The sequence below is a fragment of the Myripristis murdjan genome, chromosome 3 (genome assembly GCF_902150065.1).
Source record: "Myripristis murdjan chromosome 3, fMyrMur1.1, whole genome shotgun sequence".
In the NCBI taxonomy this organism is placed as follows: Eukaryota; Metazoa; Chordata; class Actinopteri; order Holocentriformes; family Holocentridae; genus Myripristis; species Myripristis murdjan.
Window position 1 is genome coordinate 14,718,897 of NC_043982.1, and position 26,192 is coordinate 14,745,088.

General features: G+C 39.4%; 1 protein-coding gene across 1 annotated transcript in view; it reads right to left on the reverse strand.

The window, feature by feature from the left end:
* Positions 1-527: 527 nt before the first annotated feature.
* Positions 528-26,192, reverse strand: part of LOC115356890 (ephrin type-A receptor 6-like) — a 75,016-nt gene continuing 49,351 nt past the window's right edge. Inside the window, exons 9-20 of the mRNA XM_030048178.1 lie at positions 12,175-12,299; positions 11,627-11,789; positions 8,553-8,658; positions 7,093-7,163; positions 5,074-5,199; positions 4,189-4,374; positions 3,957-4,018; positions 3,651-3,860; positions 3,355-3,504; positions 2,463-2,656; positions 2,199-2,348; positions 528-1,765 (exon numbers count right to left, since the gene is read on the reverse strand). Coding sequence (XP_029904038.1) covers positions 1,651-1,765; positions 2,199-2,348; positions 2,463-2,656; positions 3,355-3,504; positions 3,651-3,860; positions 3,957-4,018; positions 4,189-4,374; positions 5,074-5,199; positions 7,093-7,163; positions 8,553-8,658; positions 11,627-11,789; positions 12,175-12,299 — 1,658 coding nt within the window. The 3' untranslated portion in view covers positions 528-1,650. The remainder of the gene's footprint in view (positions 1,766-2,198; positions 2,349-2,462; positions 2,657-3,354; positions 3,505-3,650; positions 3,861-3,956; positions 4,019-4,188; positions 4,375-5,073; positions 5,200-7,092; positions 7,164-8,552; positions 8,659-11,626; positions 11,790-12,174; positions 12,300-26,192) is intronic.

The window sequence follows — 26,192 nt, forward strand, 5'->3', positions numbered from 1 at the left end:
TAAAGTTACACTGACTGATTTGTGCCTTGGTTCAGTGTCAAAAGGCAAAAGAGACAAATTTGTAATTTGTGATTCTGAGCTATATAAATAAAATAAAATAAATTGAATTGAATTGAATTGAAGCAACCACTACCATTAGGCTAATTGTTTAGCAGATATAAAAATCAATGTCAAAAAACAGAGCCATACATGTAGAAATATTAAGAGGGTGCACTGTTGTGGACCTGCTATTAATCAGTGTAATGTTAGTATACCACACCAAAGCACACTACAAAACTATGTCTACACTGAGAATCAGTTTGACAAACCCACCTGCTGATCCTTCATGTCCTGAAAGCATGTGCTTGTCTCTTGGGTGACACTTAAGAGGATGACAGTGTGTGTGTGTGTGTGTGTGTGTGTGTGTGTGAGCAAGCATACATGGCTATAAGCCTGTGCATTATCATGCTTTGCTTTTAGATGGTCTATTATGGGCTATTTGTACAAGTGTAATGTATGTGGACTTTTTGTTTTAGCACAGGACACAATTTGCTGTTGTGAAAAGGTCATCATCTTTAATAGTTTCTCACCAGGATTCCAATAAGACCCTAAAAACCAATGCCATCATCATCAGCATCATCATCATCATCACCACCACCTCTGAATGCCAGATCTTTGCTACTGTGCTCCTTTCAGTGTAACACTTTGATCAGTGGAGACCAAGTTTAATTTGCATCAGCACAGTACATTTTTTGACCCGTTAAATGACCTGTAAAACCATCTGCCCTGAAGAGAGCTCAATTTTTGGGCCTGAGGTGGATAAACTCTAAGAGAAAACTAAGTATTAAAATAGGATTGTTGATTAAGGAACAACAATGCTGAATAAAACATACACCTTTCACAAGACATTTTGTACAGCACATACTGCATTATCATGAGGATAGAACATACATTTCTATAAAATCTTGACATTCAGCGGTCTTCATTTCAAAAAACATGATTGTATCATACTATGAATCTGTTTTTTTCCCAGTGAATTATTACATAAATCAGCAGGAAAAGTATAAGACACGATACCAAGTCCTTCAACCCTTTGTATATTGTTATTTCCCAAGGTCTTTGCTGATTCATTGTAGAGTGCACATCATTCTAGTTTTCAGGTTTTTATTAAAGTCGCACACCATACCATACCCTAAAATACAATTCAACACCATGCCATACCGATGTTTCACATCTTCACCTCTCCAGTCATGAGGTAACAGACTTGAGACCATTCAAAGTCAATAGAAATAACTGGATCGATTGTCATTTGAAAAGATAAGAGGTATTGGTGGACACTTGAATAGACACTAGAGAAAATGAGTCCTAGATTCAAGTGAGTGCTAGTATTTGCTGAGATAAAGAGACCATATTTGGCCAAAGCTGACAGAGGTTGGTTGTTGTGGTGAATTAATTGACTATGGTCCATAGGATAATGTGTGTGTGTGTGTTTGTGTGTTTGCTAGACCTCATTTAGTCTAGCGGACAGCTCTCGCTGAGCATGAGCAGTGTGTGGTATCTGCAGCACCTAAGAGTCTGGTGTTTGGTGCAATCAGTTGAATGTCAATGCCAACGAACTCTGGTTTGTATCCAGCTTAGTCCTTGCATCCAATCTGTCTTCGTACCACCATCTCAGACTTGGAACCCACTCTGGTGGATATGGTGAAGCTGCAGGCGAAGAGACTGTATGCTGCTGATGATTCTCCTCTGGTGACCAATTAGACAAACCCCAATACGCCTGATGTCACTGGGGAAAAATGAGGGGAGAAAGTATTTAAAGAGCCTTTAATTCAATAGTTTGACTGAAGCAGTAGGCCGATGCCAAGACAAACACGCAACAAACTCTAAGTCATTGGTGGTGGTGGTGGTGGTGGTGGGGTACGGAAAGGGGGGGGGGGGGGGGGGGGGGGGGGTGCAAGGGTGAAAGAGGTGATAGCCTACTACACACTCCTCCAGCATTTATTTATTTAGCAGTGAAAGACAGCGCAAACATTTAAAACAAGGCTACTTGCAATATATGCACATACAGACATTTTGTAATATAAAACTTTCCAAAACATCATCTAAAGTTGCGTTTTGACAGGTGTTGTTTTGCAGTCCTGTTTAGGGATGCTAATATGTTTTTAATTTGCAACTATTTCCTACACTAACTGAACTAGATAGCATTTAGTTTGACTCACTCTATACTCATGGTTGAAATAGAATCCAGTGTTGTGTAGCCTGCTGCCAGGAAGTTGTTCTTATACTGGCTCATTTTGATAGAGTCAAGCCAGTCGCCAATAGAGATGAACAGGGGATAGTCTGGCATGTCTTCTGGGGATTCAGGGAAACTAGAAAAAAAAAAAAAAGTTAATTCAAAAGTTAGATTAGCATACCACTAGGTCATATATCATGTCTATATTATTTTTTCTTGATATTCAGATTCTTTGTGAGTCTAATCTAACCTCTGTACATCGTTCACCAGGGTGAGCAGACTACTGGGATTATGTATGAGCTTCTCCAGGAAGGTGAGTATATCACTGAAGTGCGGGCGCTGGCCACGCTCCTTCTGCCAGCAGTGCAACATGAGCTGGTGTAGCGCCACAGGGCAGCCCATTGGTGCTGGTAGACGATAGCCCTCTTCAATGGACAAAATGACCTGAGACAAACATTTGGAAATGATGAACCAATATGGGCCAATATGGGCTCTAAAAAAAAAAAAAAATCTGTATGATATGCAACCTGATACGTCTAAGAGACATGCTTTAGTTTTGGTTCAAATCAGTCCTCAAGTTATTACATTGTTGCAATGGGGCTAGCAAGGCTAGTAAAATGGGACTTGTGAGAAAAATACTCCTTTGGAGTTTACATCAGAGGTCACAGGAAGAAAGTTTTCGTAACAAACGTCATGTCCAGCTTGCACAGTGAATGATTTCATGTGGCTTGACTTTGGAATCTGTCCACATTTTATGTGCAACAGTGACATATCCGATTATTTCTCATTAGGATGAATATAAAGTTAAGTCACAACTACATATAATAAGTCAATGAATAGGGGAATAAATTAAGCTTTGATGTTTATGTCACATTAATTAAAAAAAAAAAAGTTGTAAATGTGGTTAATTACATTTTTTGTTAATCTCACCAGCACTTTCTTTACTTGTGTCAAATTGATTTCACACTTGAGTTTATCTGGTTGATTTGGTCAGCACCCAGGGAATATGTTCATGCCTGCCTAAATGAACCAAACTTACCAGAGTACCAGAGTTCACTTCAATTGAACTAAATATTTCAAGTGTGAAAGCACCGTAAAATAACATGTTGTGTTGAATCTGCTTCAGTGGTTCAATAGCTCACATCTTGATTGGACATCTCCCAGTAGGGCCTCTCGCCATACGACATCACTTCCCACATGACAATGCCGTAGCTCCAAGTGTCGCTTGCTGAAGAAAACTTGCCGTAAGCAATGGCCTCTGGTGCTGTCCAGCGGATTGGTATCTTCCCTCCCTGACACAAATAACAACAACAAATAACATAGATAACAGCAACACAGAGCTTGTCTGTTTAAGAGATATTCTGTGTTTAAAACTACCAGTTCTGGTCAGGCAATGCATAGCAATATCCTTTGAAGAAACTATTACACAAACACTCACTGTAGCTGTATATGCTGCTTCAGGGTCGTCTTCGAGAACTCTGGACATGCCAAAATCAGACACCTTACAGACCAAGTTACCATCCACCAGGATGTTGCGAGCAGCGAGGTCTCTGTGAATGTAGCCCATATCTGAAAGGTAGGTCATGCCTACTGCGATGCCACGCAGCATGCCAACCAGCTGGATGACTGTGAAGTGGCCATCATTGGTCTGGAGCGGTTACAAGACAGAAAGGACAGAGATGATATAACAATGACTTCTCAGGATACAAGATATATCATGTAAATGTGTAAACATGCCTCTCACCCGGAGGAAAGAGTCGAGAGCACCGTTCTCCATGTACTCCACCACGATCATTACTGGTCTGCCTGGAAAAAAAGAAAACAAAATATAATACATGGTAGGAGTGGGAAATGAAAAAAGAGACTGAAGGAAAGAATGATTTGAGAATGAGGAGAGTAATGAGGAAGAAAGATAAAACTTTCACAAACATGCACACACACAAACACATATATATTCACCCACGCCCAGAGCTTACTCTTGGTGACCACGCCCTCCAGTCTGATGATGTTGGGGTTATTGAACTGTCCCATGATTGATGCCTCACGCAGGAAGTCTCGCCTCTGTTGCTCCACATAGCCGCCTTTAAGAGTCTTTATTGCCACAGCAATGTCAGCTCTCCCCGGTAAACGTAAGCGACCACTACACACTTCCCCAAATTCACCTGTAAGATACACACATGCACATACAACACAACCCCCACAGACACACACACACTTACATATACACAAACCTGTCTCTTCACCTTGTCAAATATCTCAAGTTATTATGTGCATAATTTCTGATACATCAGAAAATGTATTCCAAGTTATGTTAAATATACTATTGCTCAGTGAAATGACAAACTAATGCTTATTATGGCCTTAAGTCTTGCAAAGGGATTATTTTTCCCCACCAAACTCCCTCAGAGCAGACACTGTGGTCTGCAATAATTATTAACTTGTTAGAATTCAAATCTCATAAAAACATGTTCAGAAAACTATCTGATGAAATCGTGACTATGACCTTAAATCTTTGCAGTTTAGGTTCAGTTAATTAGTCAGTTAATCAAAAGCGTGAAGTTGTAACAAATGACATGATCATATGTGTAATGGCAAGTGCACCCTGCTGCCACCAGGTGGAAGTCTTGCTCCTGTATACAGACAAATGAAAGCTGCCTTCATCATTACTCACAGACTAAATAGCAGAGACAATCTGTTCAAATTAATGAACCAGTGAATATTATTATTCAGAGTAAGTAGCATTGGCTTTCAGAAGTGGAATGGATTAATATTTCTCTACTGTTCCTCTAGGACACAATATATGACTTTAAATCAGGCTGCTTTAAGAATCCTTTTGTCTGCAGGTGTCTTTTTTATTTTACCTGTACCAATCACTCTTTCAATGCGAATACATGAAGGGTCTATCTCCTTGGTGAACTCCTCGACAGCCTGAGTGGGGTCTTCATAAGTGTCTGGGTCCACATAGGTCTTTATCCCAGAGAATGGGACTGAATGAGAAAAGAATGAATAAATGGATATCAGATTGTCTCCAAATACATGTGAATGTGTGAGCAGACATCAGAGGAAACAGCCCACAGCAGTGTACAACAACAGTGTGGGCATTCCAGGCTTTATCATCCTCCTCTTATTTGGCTGATGCTGGAGTGCGCTGCTGCAGTAAGCATTGTGTCGCCGCATGATGGCTGGTACAAATGAAAACTTGAAGCACCTCTTGGTAAACCTCAGGGAGATGAGCTGGGGACTAAAGATACTCTATAGCTGTGTCAGCTCATCGTAGAGAGTTAAAGGCATTGTGTAAGATAGATTCCAGTTTGGACTCTACCCACTAGCTCTGTCTCTAGGGTATCCACACAGCTTAGAATAGAATAGAATAGAATAGAATAGAATAGAATAGAATAGAACAGAAAAAAGCATCAGTTTGTGTACCACGTCAGGTTTACAAAAACATAGCAAAAATTTAAAAATTTTTAAAAGACTGCATTTGTTAACTACTCAAGTAGGTTTCATACTATTTGCATGGATGGCTCATACAAATATACACACACACACACACGCGCACACACACACACACACACACACACACACACACACACACACACACACACACACACACACACACACACACACACATTTAATTGTCTATGCAGGGAAAAGAACACAAGGCCAATCAAGGATGCAGAATGCGGCTCTCTGCCTGCCAGAGTGATAGTAACAAAATAAGTGTTTGTGTGTGTGTGTGTGTGTGTGTGTGTGTGTTGGCTTGTCAGAATGTTACATTGTTTTTATTCAAATGTCCTTGTGCTTAAGTTTCAGATCAATCAAAACTTGTGCCTAGAGACAGTCAGATGGTTTGTCTCCCCTCCCCTGGAGCTGCACGTGTTCCCCTGCTGGCCTTGGCTAGAATCCTGCCGGAGTTCTGCGTCTCCCTCCCTGCTTTCAAATTGTCTCAATTTATAACAGCATAACATTTTGTCCCCCTCTAGGCCAATCAATAACAAATATGTCACCTTGGTTCAATCTGTAATCGCAGTGCCACACTTAGGTCAGTGATAGTAACTTTGAAAACAGAATGCAGTGGAGAAACATGCTATTTCACCAAGATCTGGCAAAAATCCAGTAAGCAACATATGAGTCAGAGTCATGACAATTGATGCATATGTATACAAATAAAAGCTGTATCACCCGTCCTTGGAGCCAATCAGTATAATTTTGAAAATGCTGCAACGCAGTGGTGAGATGCATCATCCTCCATATTTTATTTCTTCTTCTTCTTCTTCTTCTTCTTCTTCTTCTTCGTCTTCGTCTTCTTCTTCGTCTTCTTCTTCTTCTTCTTCTTCTTCTTCTTTTTTTTTTTTAACCGGATTCCCATCAATATGTCTGAAATATTGCATGATGGACAGATGCTTGTATGGACAAACAGACAAATGAATGGAAGTCACTCCTCCTCACAATGGCTCAGTGGTCTAAGGTGAACAGAAGTGGCAGGTTAAAGTCTGACCTGGACATTTGTCACATGTCATCCCTGCTTTCGCAGAGACTTTATTGTGCTTCTCTAATAAAATGAAAATGCTAAAGAAAACTAAACGGTGGGTGGATGGCCCACTCAACTTTTGATTATTAATAATTCAGTAAAAATAATAATGCAAACAATGAGAAACAGCGAGAAAACATAAATTTACTCATGCTGACAACTCGGATCAAACTCTGATCAGTCTGTATAAAAATTCATCAATCACCTTGATGAGACACTGAGACAAAGTGACTTGTGCTGGCTCACTAAACTACTGGGTGTTATTTTCAGGAGTGAGAGCATGCATCCCTTCCAACAGGAAAAGTCCACATTCACATTCAGAAGCAAAGAAACTGTGTGTGTATGTTACCGTGTCCACTGTGGAAGCGTGTCCTCCTCTTCTCTTCTGACTTCATTCTGGCTTTGATGTACCCCTGACACCTGTGACAGGTGAAGCAGTTGGCCAAAGAGTAAAAGTCAGCTTGTATTTCAATACTACATGAAAGCCCCCTGCACATCTGGGACCAAGTGCCCTTTTCTTCACCGTCCTTTTTCGAACCCTATCAGCTTTGTCCCCAGCTACATAAAGTGAATTAATAACAAACACTTGTAGATATGTGATGAAATTATTACTGGAGAGACACAAGGTGCAACAGTGAACTTATGTTCTATGAAAGAAAATAGTATTTTCCATTTTTAAGACTAGCAATAGCAGATTAGATCGCTTTCAATAGGCATTTGCCACACAGTGCTATTGGGTTTGTACATGTAATGTCTGACTATCAACTTTTGGTTTGCAAGACAATTACACTGCTTGAAAAGCACAACTGCACTCTTTCCTCTTTGAGTAACCCGGTGGTCATTTGTTCCTGCCTTTCTGTAGTCTTTCTTATTTCTTTACATTTTCCCCTTGTTTATTCTATTTCTCACATCCCCTCTAATTCAAGGCTTTTAAGGTTCGGTCTCTTAATAGAGGAGCAGTGGGGAGAGAGTAACATTCAAGCTGTAATATCTTTAGCACTGAGAGCAATTTGCTTCCATAATCTTAAAGCCATACACAAGAAAGCAGCCTTTCGCAAATGTCAGGGTAGTGGACCTCGGTGTTCTGTGCAGCACAAACACAATGTTTCCACGCTTTTTTTCCCAAGTGTTTATGTACACAAAAACACGCACGGTTCAAAAACATCAAATTATTATACCCACAGACCGCTGTACCAAGACAGTTCTATCAATTCCACATTAGGCAGTAAATAAAGGTGATTTCAGCAATTAATAAGCATATCTGGAACACAGCAAGCCTGGGAAAGCAGTTGTTAGAAATAAATCTCATTAGGTAATGTAAATGGACATTCAAACTTAAATCTTTCTGGCTGTAATCATACCGCCCTATGTGGCTTGGTTCATCTGGTACCGAAGTGGGGTATACATGCATGAGATGAGGGCTGTGATGCAGCGACTACTGGATTTTCAAGAATTTGCCTACACATTCACAGCATGTTTCAGGTTAAGATGAAAAAATTAGGCCTAAAATTTGGCTTGATGTTTGTGCTGCAACCATTAAAATGTACCAACAATAACGGAACTGTAATATTTAATGGCAGACTGACACCAACATTTTGAGCAGCAGATAGAAGGCAGCTGATTAGATGAAACAGCTGGTAAATGGCTTACATGCATGTAATTTGGCTCTTTAGCTTCCTTGGTGCAAAATGGCCAATTACCAAATTTCTGATTGCAGTAGGTTACCACGGAGATGATGAGGAGGGAGGCAAGGCAGATAGTGAATATAAGTGTGGTGGTGGTTAAGAAAGAAAGAACAGGGCCCCTTACCGTCCAGTGATGAGGAGGAAGAGGGTGAGGATGACCAACAGCGAGAAGCCTCCTACAGATGCTGTGACAACGACCAGCACCTGACCCTGATCAGCCACATCAGGATCTGAGGAAAGTGAAAACATTGAAAAGGGAGAGTGTACATATGATATTTCTTGTGTATACTGTTTTGCTCTTCTGTCTGAGGCAGGGCAGCCCAAACCTCCCCCAGTAAGAAACCAGAGAACTGACACTTTTTTTTTTTTTTTTTTTTTTTTTTTTTTTTTTAACACGAACACCAGAGCATGAAGCTATTCCTTTGGCAACAAATGACTGAAAATGAATGCAGTCAACAAACTGGCCCTCAGTTATCAATCTGTTCCCATGCTGCTTGTAAGTTCTTGCATTTAAAATGAAGCTGAACTAAAAACTCGCACCACATTAATCAACCCTGAACATTCATGGAGAAACACACACGCAGTATACTCTCTATCTGCTCTTTCATCAATAAATACTAAACACTGTTAGGGTGCATGCTCTTTCCCGTTTCCCTTATTAACATGTGTCTATAACACAAATACATGGGCCTGTAGATTAAACTGTGAATTCTTTGGGCCATATTCAGATAGCATAAAGTTGCACAGGTCTTACACAGACTTGAGATACACATATAGCAGTTGTTCATGTTCCTGTTTCGTAGACATTGAAGTTTGTGCACTGAAGATTGTGTCTGTGCCCTGGTTTGCACATAAATGTATTCAAAACCTGGTCTTCTTCTTTCCTTCACGTTGGTATGGTCAAAAATTGGGCCATGCACTTCTCATATTTTTATGTCTTTGAGACAAAATCTAAAATAATGTAGACTATTTTACAAATGTATTTCTTTGAAACAAAAGTGTTAGTAACACTTAGAGTAAGTTTAGTAAAGTAAGTTTAGAGCCTCCCTGAGAATTGAGCAACTGCATCTGACCCAATTTCCTCTCGGGGATCAATAAAGTATTTCTGATTCTAATTCTGAACTTAGCAACAAGCCTATTGCCATTTGCTTTGCTCATTGCAATGAAAATGAGTACAAACACTATTTGCTATTCCTATAAATGTGTTGTTTTGCCCCGTGTCTTGATGCTGTACAGTCAGTGGTATCTGTGATATTTGGAAAGTATTATATTTGGCAGTATAATGGAGTCTGTCCTTGACCACACATTTTTGCATATCACTGTCTGGCAGATATAATGAGTTTTTGGTGTTGTGTCTGCTCATTCCCATTTAGCATTGAGAGGGTTAACTAGAGACAGAGGCCAGATAATATTTACACAACAGCTGCCAGGGTGGCAAAGGTGCATCTTACCTGGAGTAAACTGAGGGCTGCCAGCTGTGTGATCTAACACTGCCTGAAGACGGAACAGTTCAATCATAGAAATCCTATGTGCATGCACATGGCAACTGTAAAACTCAGCACATTGTAACAATTTCCTGGCATTTTCTCAATAATCTTCAGTACTTTTGATGAGTCATTTGTCGGCCTAGTGGCTCAGTTTGTTCACACACAGTCATGTACTTGTGAATTCCTAAGTTTGAACCTGGTATTTTCCCTATCTTTCCTCTCTCTGTCTGAAGTGTACAAGCAAATAAGGGCAATAATGCTGAAAGTAAACCTCAAAAAGAGAAAAATAATAACAAACTGTGTGAGATGAAGCCATGTAAAAGTATGTATTGTATGGGTGGAAGGAGTAAGGTGAAAGAGAATGTGGATCCTATGTAAAATCACAAACATTTACTGTAGAAATTAGCGGACCAATGGATACTCATTATTAGTTTTCTTTACTTAATTGCAAACCTAAGCAAACTGGCTTGATTTCTTTCAAAAACATGGCAGAAAAGGCAAAGAGCAATTTAGCAAGACATGACTCAGTTATAAGGCAATAAAAAATAAAAAGAGAAAGAGTGAGGGAACATTATTAGGATATCAAAAGGGTCGGGAAACATGTTCAAAAACTATATTTATAATTACTATAATTGTATATTTAAAATAATGTTACAGGAAAACCATTTTTGGGGCTAATTTTCAGGTCATTTTCTCTCTCTCTCCCTATCTCTCTCTCTCTCTCTCTCTCTTTATTTTCAGGATATTTTTAATTGCTTAATTACAGTTAATTTCCTTGATTTCTTTTCTTTACTTTTCTTTTTTTTTGTCTGTTTTCATTTTCTGTTCACTGCTTTACCAATTTTTTTTGCTAGTTTTGGGTCATTACTTGTTAAGTCACTCATTGCCTTTCCCCATGTGTTTGAAAGAAATCAAATGAATGTGCACAGGTTTCAAAGGGTTATTGACAGTGGCTTTTGTTTTATGTTTGTGGAAGGAAAAATTGACTGAGCACATCATGTCTTTGATGGGAACTAGCTATAATATACAGAATATACACTGTATGGACAAAAATACTGGGCCACCTACACATTATACCTACAGGGGCTTTGATGACATCCCATTCTAAATCCACAGGTATTAATATGACGTTGGTCCCCACATTGCAGCTACAACAACTTCCACTCTTCTGGGAAGTCTTTGGGCCTGGCTTGCAATCTCTGTTCTAGTTCAACCCAAAGGTGTTGGATGTGGTTGAGGTCAGGGCTCTGTGTGGGCCAGTCAAGTTCTTCCACTCTAAATTCACCCAACCATGCCTTTATGGACTTCGCTTTGTGCTCTGGGGCACAGCCATGGTGGATCAGAAAAGGGCCTTCCCCAAAGCTAGGTGTTTGATTTCGTACACCTGTGGCAATGGGACTGAATGAAACACCTGAATTCAGTGATTAAGAGGTGTGGCCCAATACTTTTGTCTATATAGTGTATGTGTAGGGTAATAACAGGGTTGCTGACCCATGAGTCATGACAGTTCCTGAGATTTCTGACTTTCAAAAATTACTCTCTGACCCATCTGTACTTGAACAAATATTAAACATCAACTGAAATTCCAACATGTATTTGATTTCTGAATACAGTAATAAAATTCAGCACCAGACTTACACAAAAACAGAAATGATGCATACAAGTCAAACTACATACTCAAAATATGCAAAACTACATGCCACAGCCATACCCTCAGCTTCAGTAGCAAACTCAAAGTTGGGGCTGTATGCAGTGTAGCCCGCAGCAGTGCGAGCGCGCACATGAAAGACGTAGACAGTGGAGGGTCTGAGGCCTGTTACCACCACACTCGGGTTTCTGGTCCGTGTGGATGAGTAGCTCAGCTGCTCTTGCTCCTGGCAAAGTGGAAACAGGTCATCAGACATCACAGCAAACAACAATACATTCTAATACATTGGGACAGACAAGTGACATACTTTTACATAAATCTGAACACATTATTTCCACCCTACAATCCACCAAAACAGATCAACAGAAGAGCTATAGATAACAACATATAACAACATGTTTGTTCTTGTGCACTGCAACACTTGTAATGCATTTGAACAATTGCAAAAAGTACAAAAAACACTACTTTATCACTTTATCACTGTTGGTAGTAAGCAATGAACTCATACAGTTCAGAATCATTATCTTAGAACAATATAAAATGCTCAATGCCCCACAGTATTTCAAAATACTATATCCAATATAAATTGCATGTATGGTGAGAGGTTATACCTTTTCAAAGTATTTGACCTCGTAGTCCACTATCTCTGAAGGCGGCTGTTCCACCTCAGCCCAGGAGAGGGCAATGCTGTTATAAGAGGCCCAGTCCTTCCTCACTGAACCCACCAGTGAAGGACCTGAGGATGGAGTCATGGGGTTAGAGATTTCATGGAGTCAGCGGTCATTTCAAAACCTGTGAAGATTTGTTGCTAACACTTGGAAAGTGCTAGAATGGTGCAGGCAGAACTAGTTTTTCAGACAACAACAAAACCTTGTGTTTTCTACATCATCTCAGACCTTGGACTTGCTCTTGGACTTGCATGCAGATAGATTTTTTAAGAATTCTGTAGCATGGCAGTTTTACTTTTGAACTTGACATACTTGATGGTGTGTGCTCCCAAGAGTAGACCATAAAATATGAAGGTGAATACTTTCATTTTGATTTTCGAAGAAGGGAAGAAATAAAGTTAAGAACAAAAAAATGCCATGTCTGAAGAACTGTCGTGGAAACCCAGAGTCACGTCACCAGGAAGCCCAGGGGACTGAAGAGTGCTTCCAGCCATTTATTGCTCTATCTGGTGAAGTGAACTCAAGCCTGAGCTCCTTGAGACACTGCTGAAAACACATTACATAAGCGTCTCCAGCCATCAGAGGAAAGATTTCAACCCTGAATAAAGGTATTCCAGCATGCAACTCCGAACTGACAAACAAAACAGCAATGCAGGGTGTCATGTCACATACAGAATATTGCCACACTCCTGGGTACAGTAGAATAGCTGAAGCAGAACAATGTTTGAAAAATGGGAGGACTGTACAGCAGGTTTGCCGAAAACCCATTTCAGAATTACACGAATATCCAAAAGGAAAGAAGGACCAAGATCCAGCTGTTTGACTGACTGGCTTATGTATGACATCCTGTCGGAGAAAAAACATTCTATGTGCACAGAGTCGACTACCAGTTAGCCAAATCGTTGAACCCACATCAACTGCGACTGCATTACTCGCACTTTTGGAAGAAAATTCTACACAAGGCTGCTGAGCAAACAGGAAACCACCTGCCAGTGAATTCAAATATTTACTATCAATTATTCATACTGCTTTGGCTTCAGCAGCATATAATTTGTCAAAATAACAGATCCAGTCCCTCTATACTGGACCGAGGTGTAACAGCGATCTCTTGTGAAATGCTCATTCAAGCCTAGATTGATGTGTAAAACCCTACTAAACACACAGAGAGATGCAAATCAGAGAGCCAGATGGGGCCCCTCAGAGAGGTGACGAGGTCAAGAGGCAACTGCGCATCTTGCCAAGAGGCCAATAATTTCTAGCAGTTACCGCTGCCTAGACACTTCACAGTCCAACAGAGAAACCACTACAATGTCTACTAAAACACCAAGGATGGGCTTCACACAGGGCTGAACTCATCAAATCACATTCACCTTCACATTATGAAGCACATATTGTGACTCAAGCTTAAATCTATTTGTGAGCACAATTCTTTGCACACCTGAAACCCTGAAATATGCCTCATCTGTTTCATGAGGGGAAAGAATTCTGCAAACAAGACAACAAATCAATTATAAGTGACAAAAACCTGAAGCAAATTAATTTGATATGAATTGTCTTTGCAGTGCTCCTGTCTGGTGTCTGAGTAATTGGATTAGTATTCAGAGCAATTTGACTGACAACTCTTCACATTGAGGAAAACAGTTTTTGAAGTTTTTAAAGTCATCAAAGGAAACAACACTATTACAAAATCATTCAAATTAATCAATAAACTGCGTTAGCACAAGGATTACACCTTGATTGCTTGAACAATAGCACAGGCTCTTTCCATCTAGGTGACATGGTGCCTGAGGATGTTTTGGGAATATCTGTACCCTCTGAGTCTGGCTGCCTGCTGTACGTCTTAATAGCAAAAAGCAGCCACACCGACAAATACACTGGAAATACACTGAAGCACAAAATACACAGCCAAGGACAGAAACTGATTACTGAGGCTTGCTGTTTAGCTGAGCAGAAAGCAAATGTCATTAAGAGGCTCATCTCATCTTGATATGAAAATGGTTTTGACATCAATTCTTTCATGTATTCCTTATAGGTGAATAAAAGCAGATCAGATTTTGTCAAGTAAACTCTATTATAACTCTATCCTATTGTTGTCTCAAGGGCGTGTTACCAATCCAATATTTATACCATAGCATCCCAAACAAAACTGAATAAAAAATACACAGAATTCAAAGGAAATGCCTCAGAGGGACATGCAAAGCATAAACGTCCATGGCTCCAATTTCCCACTCTATCGGTGGAAAGGACAAAGAGGTTCAAGCAAAGACAAATAATTTTGAGCAAACTTGTGCACAAGCAAAGGCACACCCAAAATCCTCAGGGTGCACATCAGATAGTACAAGCCTGAACAGGAACAGCTCCATGCTCCAATGTACATATCCCACTTCATGCAAGACTTGCATAACTTTATGCTCAAAATAAGGCTCAAAGTGAATTTCATCATTTTGCTATTTATCCAAGGTCTTCAGAAAAGCATCAAAAGAATGTGATTAGTTTGATTTGTATTTCAAACCATAAAAGGACTGCTTATAACAAATGCCAACCACAGTAAAACAGACTGCCCAGAATATATGTGTTTAAATGCATTTCAAACTTTAACTTGAATGAGTGCTGAGATAAAGCACATCAGTGCAGTTTTTGTGATTGATGTTTAATTTTTCACTTGAGTTATTTGGCATTAGTCCAACCTGGTAGACTAGGTTGGCCCCACTAGATCAGCAAGCTCTCCCTACACTGAGAAATGCACCTTTCCTTTGATAAAAACCTATGGAAAATTCAGTGTTCATGATGGCACAAGTTGGAATCTATTTCTATTAACTATTAACATTTTATCCCTACTAATATTTTGGGAGGGGTGTCTGTACGGTAGTAGACAAATCTGTTTGTGTGCAAGATAAACACACTAAAAAAAAAACAGATTAATGAGGAAACATCAGCAAGTATGCAGCAGGAAGGCCTCTGAGCTTTAATTTGGGCCTCCCTGATGTGCATTCATCGGCTACTACAAACTGTTCTCTCTCAAATGTAGCTATGGAACTTTCTAAATATAGCTCCATGCAAAATGTTATGTAACTGAGGAACACCAAATCTGCCTTAAACTTTTGTTGGCGCCGGTGCTGTACGCTAGACTGATGATAATAAATAGTAAGGAGCTCGGGGGATAAATGAAACATACAGTATTCCTCCATATTGTGCTCAAGTCTAGCCCACAGTCGAAAGATAAGGTGTTACGGCACTGCTGTTATTAGGAGCAACTGAGACAGGTTGAAATCTCTCTCTCTCTCTCTCTCTCTCTCTCACACACACACACACACACACACAAGGCACAAGGGACAAAGGGAAGCAGAGACAGATTATGAGGATGGGAGCAGAGCACTGGGAAAGATGAATGAGTAGTACGACGGTGCAAAATAAAAACATAGCGTAAAGAATGGTACAGCGCTTACCAGCTCAGTGCAGTTCAGTGTGTTAAAACCTAAAACCATGCTGATGGGAACTCATTACTGTGGGTTTGACTGCTATCTGATGCTAATTAGCCCTGCCCTCATATCTAGCGCAGACTATCCTCCGGCAAAAAACGATTGCATGGGTCCTTTGTACAGCAACTTATTATCACTTCTAGTTATGTGGTAACACTTTACAATAAGAGTACAACAATTAACGTTAGTTAATGCCGTAATAAACATTAAGTAACAGGTAATAAACATTAAGTAAGTTAACTAACCGTTAACTAATGTGACTAAGAATCATGTACTAATGCTGTTCTTGCTAAGGTATTAATTTATATGCTATTTAAGGGTTATTGTAGATATTATTAACATTAGTAAATGCCATAATAATCATTAACTAACAGTTAATTAACCATTATGGCATTAACTAACGTTAACTAACATTAATTGTTGTACTCTTATTGTAAAGTGTTACCAGTTATGTTTTAAAGCGGTCTAGCGGTCCTGTAAATACTGACACCATGGTGTAGTATTGAGGGAGCAATAAAATTCAAGAAATTGGTGGATGTAGGTGCATGACAGGGCCGAAACCACCATTTCAGCATTGGGGGGGACAGATAAGCCTAAACATTGAATTGCTAATATATTCCAGCAATATTTTTGCTGGAATATATTAGCAATTTTTGGAGTGCCTGAACATTGGGGAGGACTTGTACCTCTCAATGTATATGGGCGTTACGGCCTTGGTGTATGAATCAATCAATGTGACTTTCACTCAACCGACCCTAGTTCAAATCTAAGCTACAGCAATGTTCATTTTTAGTTGGCTAATATTAGTGCATGTTCACTAATATTTCCTAGCTGATGTTTCATAACCTTAACTGTAACCTTTTCCTAACCTTAACCATTACGACAAACCTAATCTTAACAATAATCTTTTCCTGACCTTAAACAAGCATTTTTAGTGGCTGATAGCAAACTACTGCTCATTGCGAATGTTGCGAACAGTTAACTGGTTCAGGAAAGTGTCCTTTTGGTCATATTAAAAATTTAGGAAAAGCTCCTGTTGGTTTTATTAAACGGTTGGAACAAACAACCTATGTGGTCATATGGATTTGAGAACAAGCCAGGGGTGTGGTGTGTGTGTGTGTGTGTGTGTGAACATATAGGGGGGTAAATAAATCAATCCACTGGTTAGATACTGTTATGGCTGAGTGGCGCAGAGAAAACAATGACGATCATTACAATTTAATCACAGTTCACAGAGCAAAAAGTTTCAGAAGAGCTATTGAAAATCTATAAGGACTAGATAACATGGCAACATGGAATAACAGGGTGACTGCCAGCCGCACACATTCAAAAAGACAGCAAAGAGGAGAGAGAGCAAGGAGACTGAGGAAGATGAAGACAGAGCGAGAGGGCGGAAGAGATGAGGCAAAAGGAGAGGAAGAGACAGACAGAGTGAGAGGGAGGGAGAAAGTGGGGAGAGAGAAAGAAGGGAAGAGAAAGAGTATAGGGAGAGCTGTAAAGAAGTCCCATGAGGTTGCATCTCCCCAGCATCAGAGCATATAAATAGAAGTCAGCCATATTCCCAGAGCAAGGGAGATGAAAACAGAAGAGAATCCATTGGAGAGAAGACGAAGAGAGCAAAGTAAAAGAAATAAAACCGGCTGAACCAGGGCACCACAAAACACCGGCAAATGTTCACACATGGATTTAAAAATACGCATGTGAGAATTAACACCATTCTCAATGTAGCTGCTTTGCACAAGAAAGAAATAAGTTGATTAACATGTCAAAGCAAAATGCATATTATTTATAACTGAAAGCTGAAAATAAAATAAACAAATAAATAAAACAAAATAAAATAAAATAAAATAAATAAATACATAAATAAATAAATAAACAAAACTGGGCAGGAATTTCTAACTGTCTGGTTTTTCGGTGTGAGCTGAAGTTAAGCTTCTTGGGAAAAGTTACTCACACAGTAGGACACTGTGTTCCTAAATATTTGAACCAGCTGGCCAGCCAAATGGACAGTGTGGGAATAAATTGAGCAGTACAACACAGGACGGCATCAGTGATGTCCTGGGATTTCTGAGGGTGGGTGCAAGAGGATATATACAATATACAATCTGTTATACAACTAGTATAAATAGTCTAGTAATGACTGAAAAGGTACAGGCAGAGGCATAATGCTTATATATGCCGGCCCACAATTCTTATCGATTCAAGCTACCATCCAGAAATAAAAAAAAAAGGTAAAAAAAATCATTCACTTTAGCCCTCAATAATAGCTTTGTAAACCATGTGAAACTCATCCTGTTGTCAACCATTGTCAACCTATCAATCAAACAACAGTTTTACCACAGGTTACACGCCTACAAATGTAATCCCTGTGGAAAATGTTAGACAGTCCCACAGAGCTGAGTTACTACCTTTATTTGAACACTCACAATATTGATGCCATGATGCAAATCATTTATATACAGCACTTTGTTTCAGCTGTGGTTGTTTTTAAAGTGCTCTATAAATAAAGTTTAGTTGAGTTGAGTTGAGTTAAGACATTTGAGGTTATGATTTATCAGCTTAATTACTCCAGAATTACAGTTTGTACAGTACAAAAGCAAAAATGAGTAAAGGGCCTCACACTGAGAGAATAATTACCATTAAAATGACATTAAAAATAATTTGTCTAAGTAATTATCATTCATATGGTTCTATCATTTGTAGAGTCGTTAGCTGATTTAATTTGTGATTTGACTCTACATTTTGTAACTTTTTTTTTTTTTTTTGACTTGGTCTAATTGGCTAATTGAATTTGATCACCTGATCACCACCTGTTGCACACCTGATTGGCCAGGAAGGGGTCCCCTCTTCCTGAGATTTCTTTCATTTTCCCTATTTTCCGTGGGTTTTTTCGGTGAGTTTTTTCTTTCCCACTATCTATGAGGGTCAAGCCAGGGGGTGTCATCCTGGTTATTGTCAGACTCAAGATCCATAATAATAATAAAAAAAAAAAAACATACAACACTCATTACATAAAACAACAAGACACTCAATCATATACATAAGAGACTTTAAAAATAATAAAAAATATTCAAGAAGAAAAAGAAAAACAGTGCTAAACAAGACAACTGTACGAATTTTTCCACAGAGGTGACCGGTATCTCACCTCACTGACACGAGGGCTAACCAGCTGAGCAATGATGGCATTCTGAGAATCATTCAGTCTGCAGATAAACTTGTACATCAGATGTCTAAGCAAAGCCTGAAATGAGCTGACTCTCACCTTACAGAACAGCTCACTTGCACTACACCATCTCGGCTGTTTCAATAGTATCCTCATACAATCGTTGTATGCAACCTGAAGCTCATGAATACTCGCCTTCTTAAAATTTACACCATAATGGGGCAGTATAAAGCGGGGTACAATACGCTCCAAAGAGACAAATTTTCACCTGGTCTGAACACATGTGGAATTTCTTTCCCAGCATGTTTGCCTGAGCATATAAAACTTGGCACAGTCTATTAATGTCATCATCATCAGTTATTTGGTCTGTGATGAAATGGCCGAGGTATTTTGTTTTAGTACAGACACATGTACCTCGTATGATGACCAAGATGGCACAGGAGATGATCCATCATGGTAGAGTTTGGACTGAACAGACACATCCATGTGCACAGTTTTACAATCACATAATAAAGTCACAGCAATAGATGTAGAATAGAGAGAGAGAGTGTGTGTGTGTGTGTGTGTGTGTGTGTGTGTGTGTGAGAGAGAGAGAGAGAGAGAGAGAGAGAGAGAGAGAGAGAGAGAGAGAAACTTGACCTCATTATATAAAAAATGAGAAACACTAGTTGACTCAACAATTTTCTGTGTCTGTGTGACTTGGAGGTGTTAATATTCACCACAGAGACTGTACAGTGTACTGTTACAGAGGCACACAAAGTTCCCAAGCAGGAAGCATGGGATTTGTCTGCAGAGGAACTCGGAAAAAAAAAAAAATCATGTCTGAGGAGCATAAGGTGCAAAACAAAATATAAGGAGATATCCAGAAAAGATGCATGCTAATTCTAGCGCCAATTTCTGGACTTTTATTTTAACAATGTGTTTAAATTTCAGTGATCTTGCAAGTGACGTAAATTAATGTTTTTGAATAGAATGATCCCAAAGCTGTGTAGTTAGTGTGGGTTGAAACAAAAGTTGGTGAAGCTGTGGGGAATGTGTAAATCTCTGTTCTAATATAAGCAATAAGATAAACAACCTTGAGCGGACACACTGAATGGTTGTTATGAGGCGCTCTGGTCAAATGACTGACACTTTGGCTTCCATTTTCATGTTTACCTGTGCAAATCATTATTTTTTTTTCCAACATCGAGACAGGGCTCCATTGGCTCTGAATAAAAATGAATAAATGTGATGCAACTGATTTAATATGTCTATTTGTAGAAAAATGTCTGCAATTTGTAGAGCTATTATGTTCACAGCATTAATGTAATGAATGCAGGTATGAACATGTGATGCTGAACAAAAATGATACTCTTAGGCAGGAGGAAATATTGAACATAATTGGATCTACCCAAAATTAAATTAAATGACAGCTAGGATAAAAATTTCTTTCAGACAAAAATGGAGAGTATTCAAATGTTGATGTTCTAAGCATGGACATTTTAGACGTCAGAAAAATTACGTGAGAGGCGCCCTACTATCTGTAATGCAAGATTGTGACAAATAGGGTTTTCTTCTTAAATTGTATGGATCTCAGTGAAGAAAAGATTAAGCTGAAAAATTCTGCTGAAAAACCCTGACAAAATAAATGTACAATGATAAACTCAATAATTTCACTCTTTTTGTGGTGAGAAACTGCTCAGTCATGCAGTCACGCATGTCATGCAAAATTCTGATCAAATGTGTATATTGTATGCTACAGTAATTGTTGATTTTTAAGTGTATTAACTTAGTTTAGTCGCATTCCCTGTGTTTTCAGAATTTAAAAAAAAAAAATGGATTTTCACTACACTCTTTCCCTGAAAAATAATCCTTGCTATTTTGCCGTTTCAATAAACAACTTTTAAAAGAGAGCTTATGTGGCCATTCAGTTGTACCTTTGCTCCTTTTGTTGGAGAAGAGGCAAAAACTCCTCAGAGAAATATGCAGTGATTTTGTGAGCCTTCCCATTGAGCACTGTGGAATCAGTCTTTGGTGGGAAACGCTCTGTTGAGATGTAACTGCACTGTGAAAGGAGAGCAGTTCACTGTTTATAATGGCAGAGATCCTCCTGCTTGCCCTGCTCTGCACTGCTGCCTTGAGGGGCCTCTAGGTGAAGACAACAGCTGACCTTCATCAGCTCCATCAGGTGGACCATGACTGGCATCCTGCTGTACACACTGGACTGGAGCACAACCTCCCAAGGAAGAGAAGGCTGTTTCCATGGCAAAAACAAAGCGATATGGGGTGTGGAGAGTACTTAGACCTACACACAGGTCTCCAAGCCTATAAAAATCTGTTTTCACTGCAAACAATTTCATGAGAGAGCAGATACAAAACTGAATGTACTGTAATTCCAGTACATCATCATGTCATTAAAGGCAACGAACTCTCTATTCTGTTTGGAGACACTATGACGCTGCATCTTGCGTAACTCAGCATGATAAATCCAACTAATCAAGGTTAGACAAGCACACAAGCAACAGAGAAGAGAAATGAATTAGTAATTCTGATGAATAAATTTAGCATAATTAAAAGTATAATGAGGCATTAATGTGCAATTTGCAAACAGATAGAATGCCAACAGAAAATAAATCTTCCTTCGTATTCTCAGTACGAAATCCAGTTAAATTCTAATTCTGTTTCTGATTGGCTATTATTCCATCATTGCCCAAATAGCACAATCAATTATATGAATTGCCTCTCAGTGGCAATGAGCCTGCCCATTCTGAGTCAATCCTAATAAATAGTTTGGACAACAAAGATATTTTCAAACACACTTCCCTCTCAACTTCATGAATACATTTACACCTCAGTGACTTATAGTAGTGTTGGACTGCCTGTGGAAAACTGTTATTATTGTTAATATTATTATGCACTTTACAACAAATCTGTGATTTTAGGGTTTTTCCTGAATATTTTCTTTGTTGTGAAGACCACCGTCATGATTTTCTTCATGGTTTTCTGTGGTCAGTCGATCTGCTTCTCTTAAAATACTCTCTTCCCAAGAGACTGTGTTGAGAGTGTGTGTGTGTGTGTGTGTGTGTGTGTCTGTGTGAGCTGCACATCAGTAGGTGACAAGTCGCCTCTGACTGGCTGCACTGTGGGAGGTGGAGACGGGCGCGATGGCAGGTGATGGCAGGCTCTTCAGTGACATTATGGAGGCGGAAGCGGTAAATGTGTAGATGTGAACCAGAACTTTCTTGTTTCAGGACACTGTGGTTAACCTACATGCTGTGTTATCCTGTGACTGAACAAATTTCTTACTTTAGTAATAAAGGGTTGCACTTGTCAAATCTTACCATTATTTTTCTGTTTTGGCAACACACAATGTTTTTGGCTCTGCAGCCTTCATCAGTGTGTACAAACCGGGCATGATTCACCTCCATTTGAGAAGGATTACATGAAGCAGGTGAATGAGGCCAACAATCAGTCACATTGCATCAACAGGAAGCTCATCACATCATATGAGTTTGGAAATGGCCATTTCGTGTTTTATGTCATTTATATTGTGGGGGGAAAAATATTGTTGTGAATAAATCAAAAATAAAATACAGCTATTGAGGTCATTGCTGTAAACATCAGGTTCCTCACCATTCATGAAACAGGTCATACCTAAAGTTGGTAAAACACACATTAGACATAAGGTATGTAAGACATAAACAGGCTGGTTAAGGAAGCCCACTAAGAACCTTCTTGCCTCAGCTCATTTGCATGATCATATTGTCCCAGGTAGTTGTAGTTTCTTGTTATTTATCAGGAACCACTTGGATTGGTCCTCACTCTCTGTTGCTGCCATTTATTTATGACTTTTTTCCCCCATATTTGGTCTCGCTGGGGAGGTAAGAGACTTATGTATTGCTTCTGGTTCAGTTTCCTTTGTTAGGTTGCATGGATTGTTTTTCTCTCATACAGATTGCTAATTTGTTGTTATTTTGGCTGTGGCTCAAACTGATGCCGTTGCTTCTTACTTTTGTAGCATTACTTATCTTTGCTTTTGATTCTATATGTAAATAAATGCTCATTCCACAGCATTGTCACTGGTGTTTGGCTTGTTTTTGGGAGCTGGGAAGGGAGCTCCACTTTTCATGCTAGGAATTGGTTTCCAATGCATAATGATCTTGCTAAAACAATTATTAAATGCCGCTATGTGTTTATGTGCAGGTTACTTGTTTACTCATATTTGAACTAGCTGTTTTGTGAAAGCAGAAACATAAACATTTCAGTCCTGTGCACTACAGACCATCATCAAATAAAAAAAACAAACAAACACTTCTATAGTACAGGCCAGTTTTAAATTAACTGTATGCAGGGTGAAATCAGACTGTGTTTAAACTATTACATAGTGCTCTCCATTTATTTTGTTTTTCCTCACATAAAATATGCATTATAGTAATATACTGTAACTGCAATTATTGCAAGTAATGTGTTCTGTGGTACCGTAATTGATCCTGTACCAAAGCACAACATAAAAGTAGCTGTTATTGCACTCTCACTGATGGATATATGTGCCCACAGTATCTCTAGTAAAGCGTAAAAAAGAGGCAAATACTGTGTGTGTCTGTGTGTGTGTGAGAGAGAGAGACATGAAGACAGAGGGAGAGACCTGTAAAGAGAGAGAATGAGCATGTGCAAGATTATGTGCAAGTCTCTTAGTGCATACGGGTGAAGCGAATGTGTGTGCAATGTGTATACATTTGTTTGTCTGCTTGTTTGCATGCACGCCTGGCTGTGTGTGCATGTTATTCTATTGAGGCCTGGCTGACAGTTTGACAATTCAGTCCAATCTAAAAATCCTAATGGGAACATCCCCACAGGCAGCTTCTCCCCTTCTGGAGAGAATATTTGCATTCCAACTCTGTCCCATCATCCTAGCTGCCTTTGCCAGCAAGATGGGTAGTCTAAGGCACACACACACACCTGACATCTGGTCCCCGCGGCTTGATGACAGCTTATCAGCATAACATGTAATTTGTAATATTAATCCCCTGTGGAATTATAGGGTGAAATTAAAGAGAGAAACAATCATTAAATTATTTACATCTTTTCAACGCTCAATTTAAATTAAAATTAAAAAGGCTTGGGAACACTAGATTTGTAGATGTCAAGATTATCATAGTAGCCTATTTATATTATAATATGATTTATACATTTTTGCACATTAAGAATAATTTTACAACAAATGAGAAACGACTACTTTATAATTATCTGCCCACATACTTTGGCATTCCCTGCTCAGACTTGGCTAGTTGCTGTCACTTAAAAACTCCACTTCATTACTTATGCTGCTTGACTCTCCCCTGGCATCTCAGGCAAGCCCACTGTTTTCGACACAGGAAATTACTGGACGCTACTTTCCACCTTTGCTGACCTCGGCCCAGTTTGTTAAAATATTTAATGTGAGTGTTTTGACCCACTTTTCCTGCAACTCAGGTAATTGAAACTGGATTTTGGATCATTATGATCAAGATAACAAGATCAAGTTTACAGAATCCACATTTTAAGTCTCAAAGACATGAGTGAACCAGGTAAAAAAGTGAAAGATTCACTGCATTGGTATATAATGCATAAGAACTTAAATAGAAAAAAAAAATCAAAGTTTCATCAGATGATACAAACAATTGGAAAATGTAAATACACACACACACGCACACACACACACACATTTACACACACACACACACACACACACACACACACACACACACACAAACTGCTAAGAAACAGCGGGCAATACGGATCAAGAGAGGAACTGTCATGAAAAAAAAACAAAAAAAACAAAAAAAAAAACAAGACTCTGCATGGAATATACTATGTTGCAAAAAGGACTAACATCAGGAAATCTTACCAGTATCTGGAAAAAGCTGGACTAATGGACAATACTGACGCACTAATCATGGTCAGCACAACAGCAGGTTCTCAGCACATGAGCAGGCATCTATCATATCAGACTGGACCCAGATTGCAGATCTGTGCCTTTAAGATGGTCTAGCACCACACCAGGGTTTAAGATTGAAGCTGGAACAGGGCATACTGAATGGCACAATGTGGTGATAGACATTGTATACGGGAACATCTGAACCAAGTACAAGCTGAACTCCACTAAATTCAGATGGAAGACACCAACTGAGAGTGAAAGGGCTCAACGGGTCCACCAGGGCTAGGTCTGACACTGCACCGTTCTCTACACTATGCATGGTTCGGTGATCATCCCCCTAATGTTTCTATGCCGATGACACTAAACTTAAACTTTATTTTCCCTTTTCTGACCTGCAGGTTGAGGTGTGCATCTTCACTTGCCTGGTTGGCATCTCTAGTGTGATACTCTCTCAAGGTGAACTTTGACAAGACTGAGCTGCTGTTCTTAAGTGGAAAATGCTGCCAAGACTCCTAAGACCTCGACACACCCTTGACATTGCAACACAACAAGTGGCCAAACATCCAACTAGGTCTGAGTGTGACAACAAACTGTCATGTGAGGCCAATTTCACAACCACAGCCCTTTTCCCTGTAGATTTGCTCCCACAACATCTATCAAATTGGACCCACCCTCACCAGGAACTCCTCACAGCTCCTTTTCCAAGTTCTTGTCATCCTCTGTCAGAATTATACAATGAACGTTCACGTCAGCATATTTAACTCATCCAGAATATTGCAACACATCTTGTACTCAACTCCCTGAACTCTCCCACATCATTTCCCTCCTGCACTTCCACCACTGTCTTCTTGTGACAGTTAATATTCATTTTGACCTTTCGAGCTGGTAAGTGAACTATACCTTCATACCTCTGGGCTATGGGTCAAGCCTACATTCATTTGAACATGTTACCTTGTCTGAAAAGGGAGAAAAATGTATGTACATGTAGTGTCTTCTTTGCTGCTGTTGTAAAGAAATCCTAAACATAACCTGTTTAACAACTGGTGAATAACTTGACCACACATGGTCTGGCACAATGTAGTTCACAAGCATATTCACACATTTACTCCTTCATGCATTTTTTTTTCTTGTCACTTGGAAGCTTGAAATTCTTAGGCCTACTGCTGATACAGTTGTGATAGCCCGTCTTAGTACAGAAGCACATGTACGCCCACAGTTCCCTATATTTATCCCTGTGCAAGCCTTGCCTTGTGCGCATCAGAATTCGTTCCTAGAATTGACCAAATCCTACACATGACAAGGGAAGAGAACAGGCACACACACTCCCAGGATCCTGTATTTAGCTACTGTCTATCCTTCATTTATTCTTCTGTACCATCAATTTTTCAATCAATATTAATGTCTTTGTAAAATAAGGCTCAGG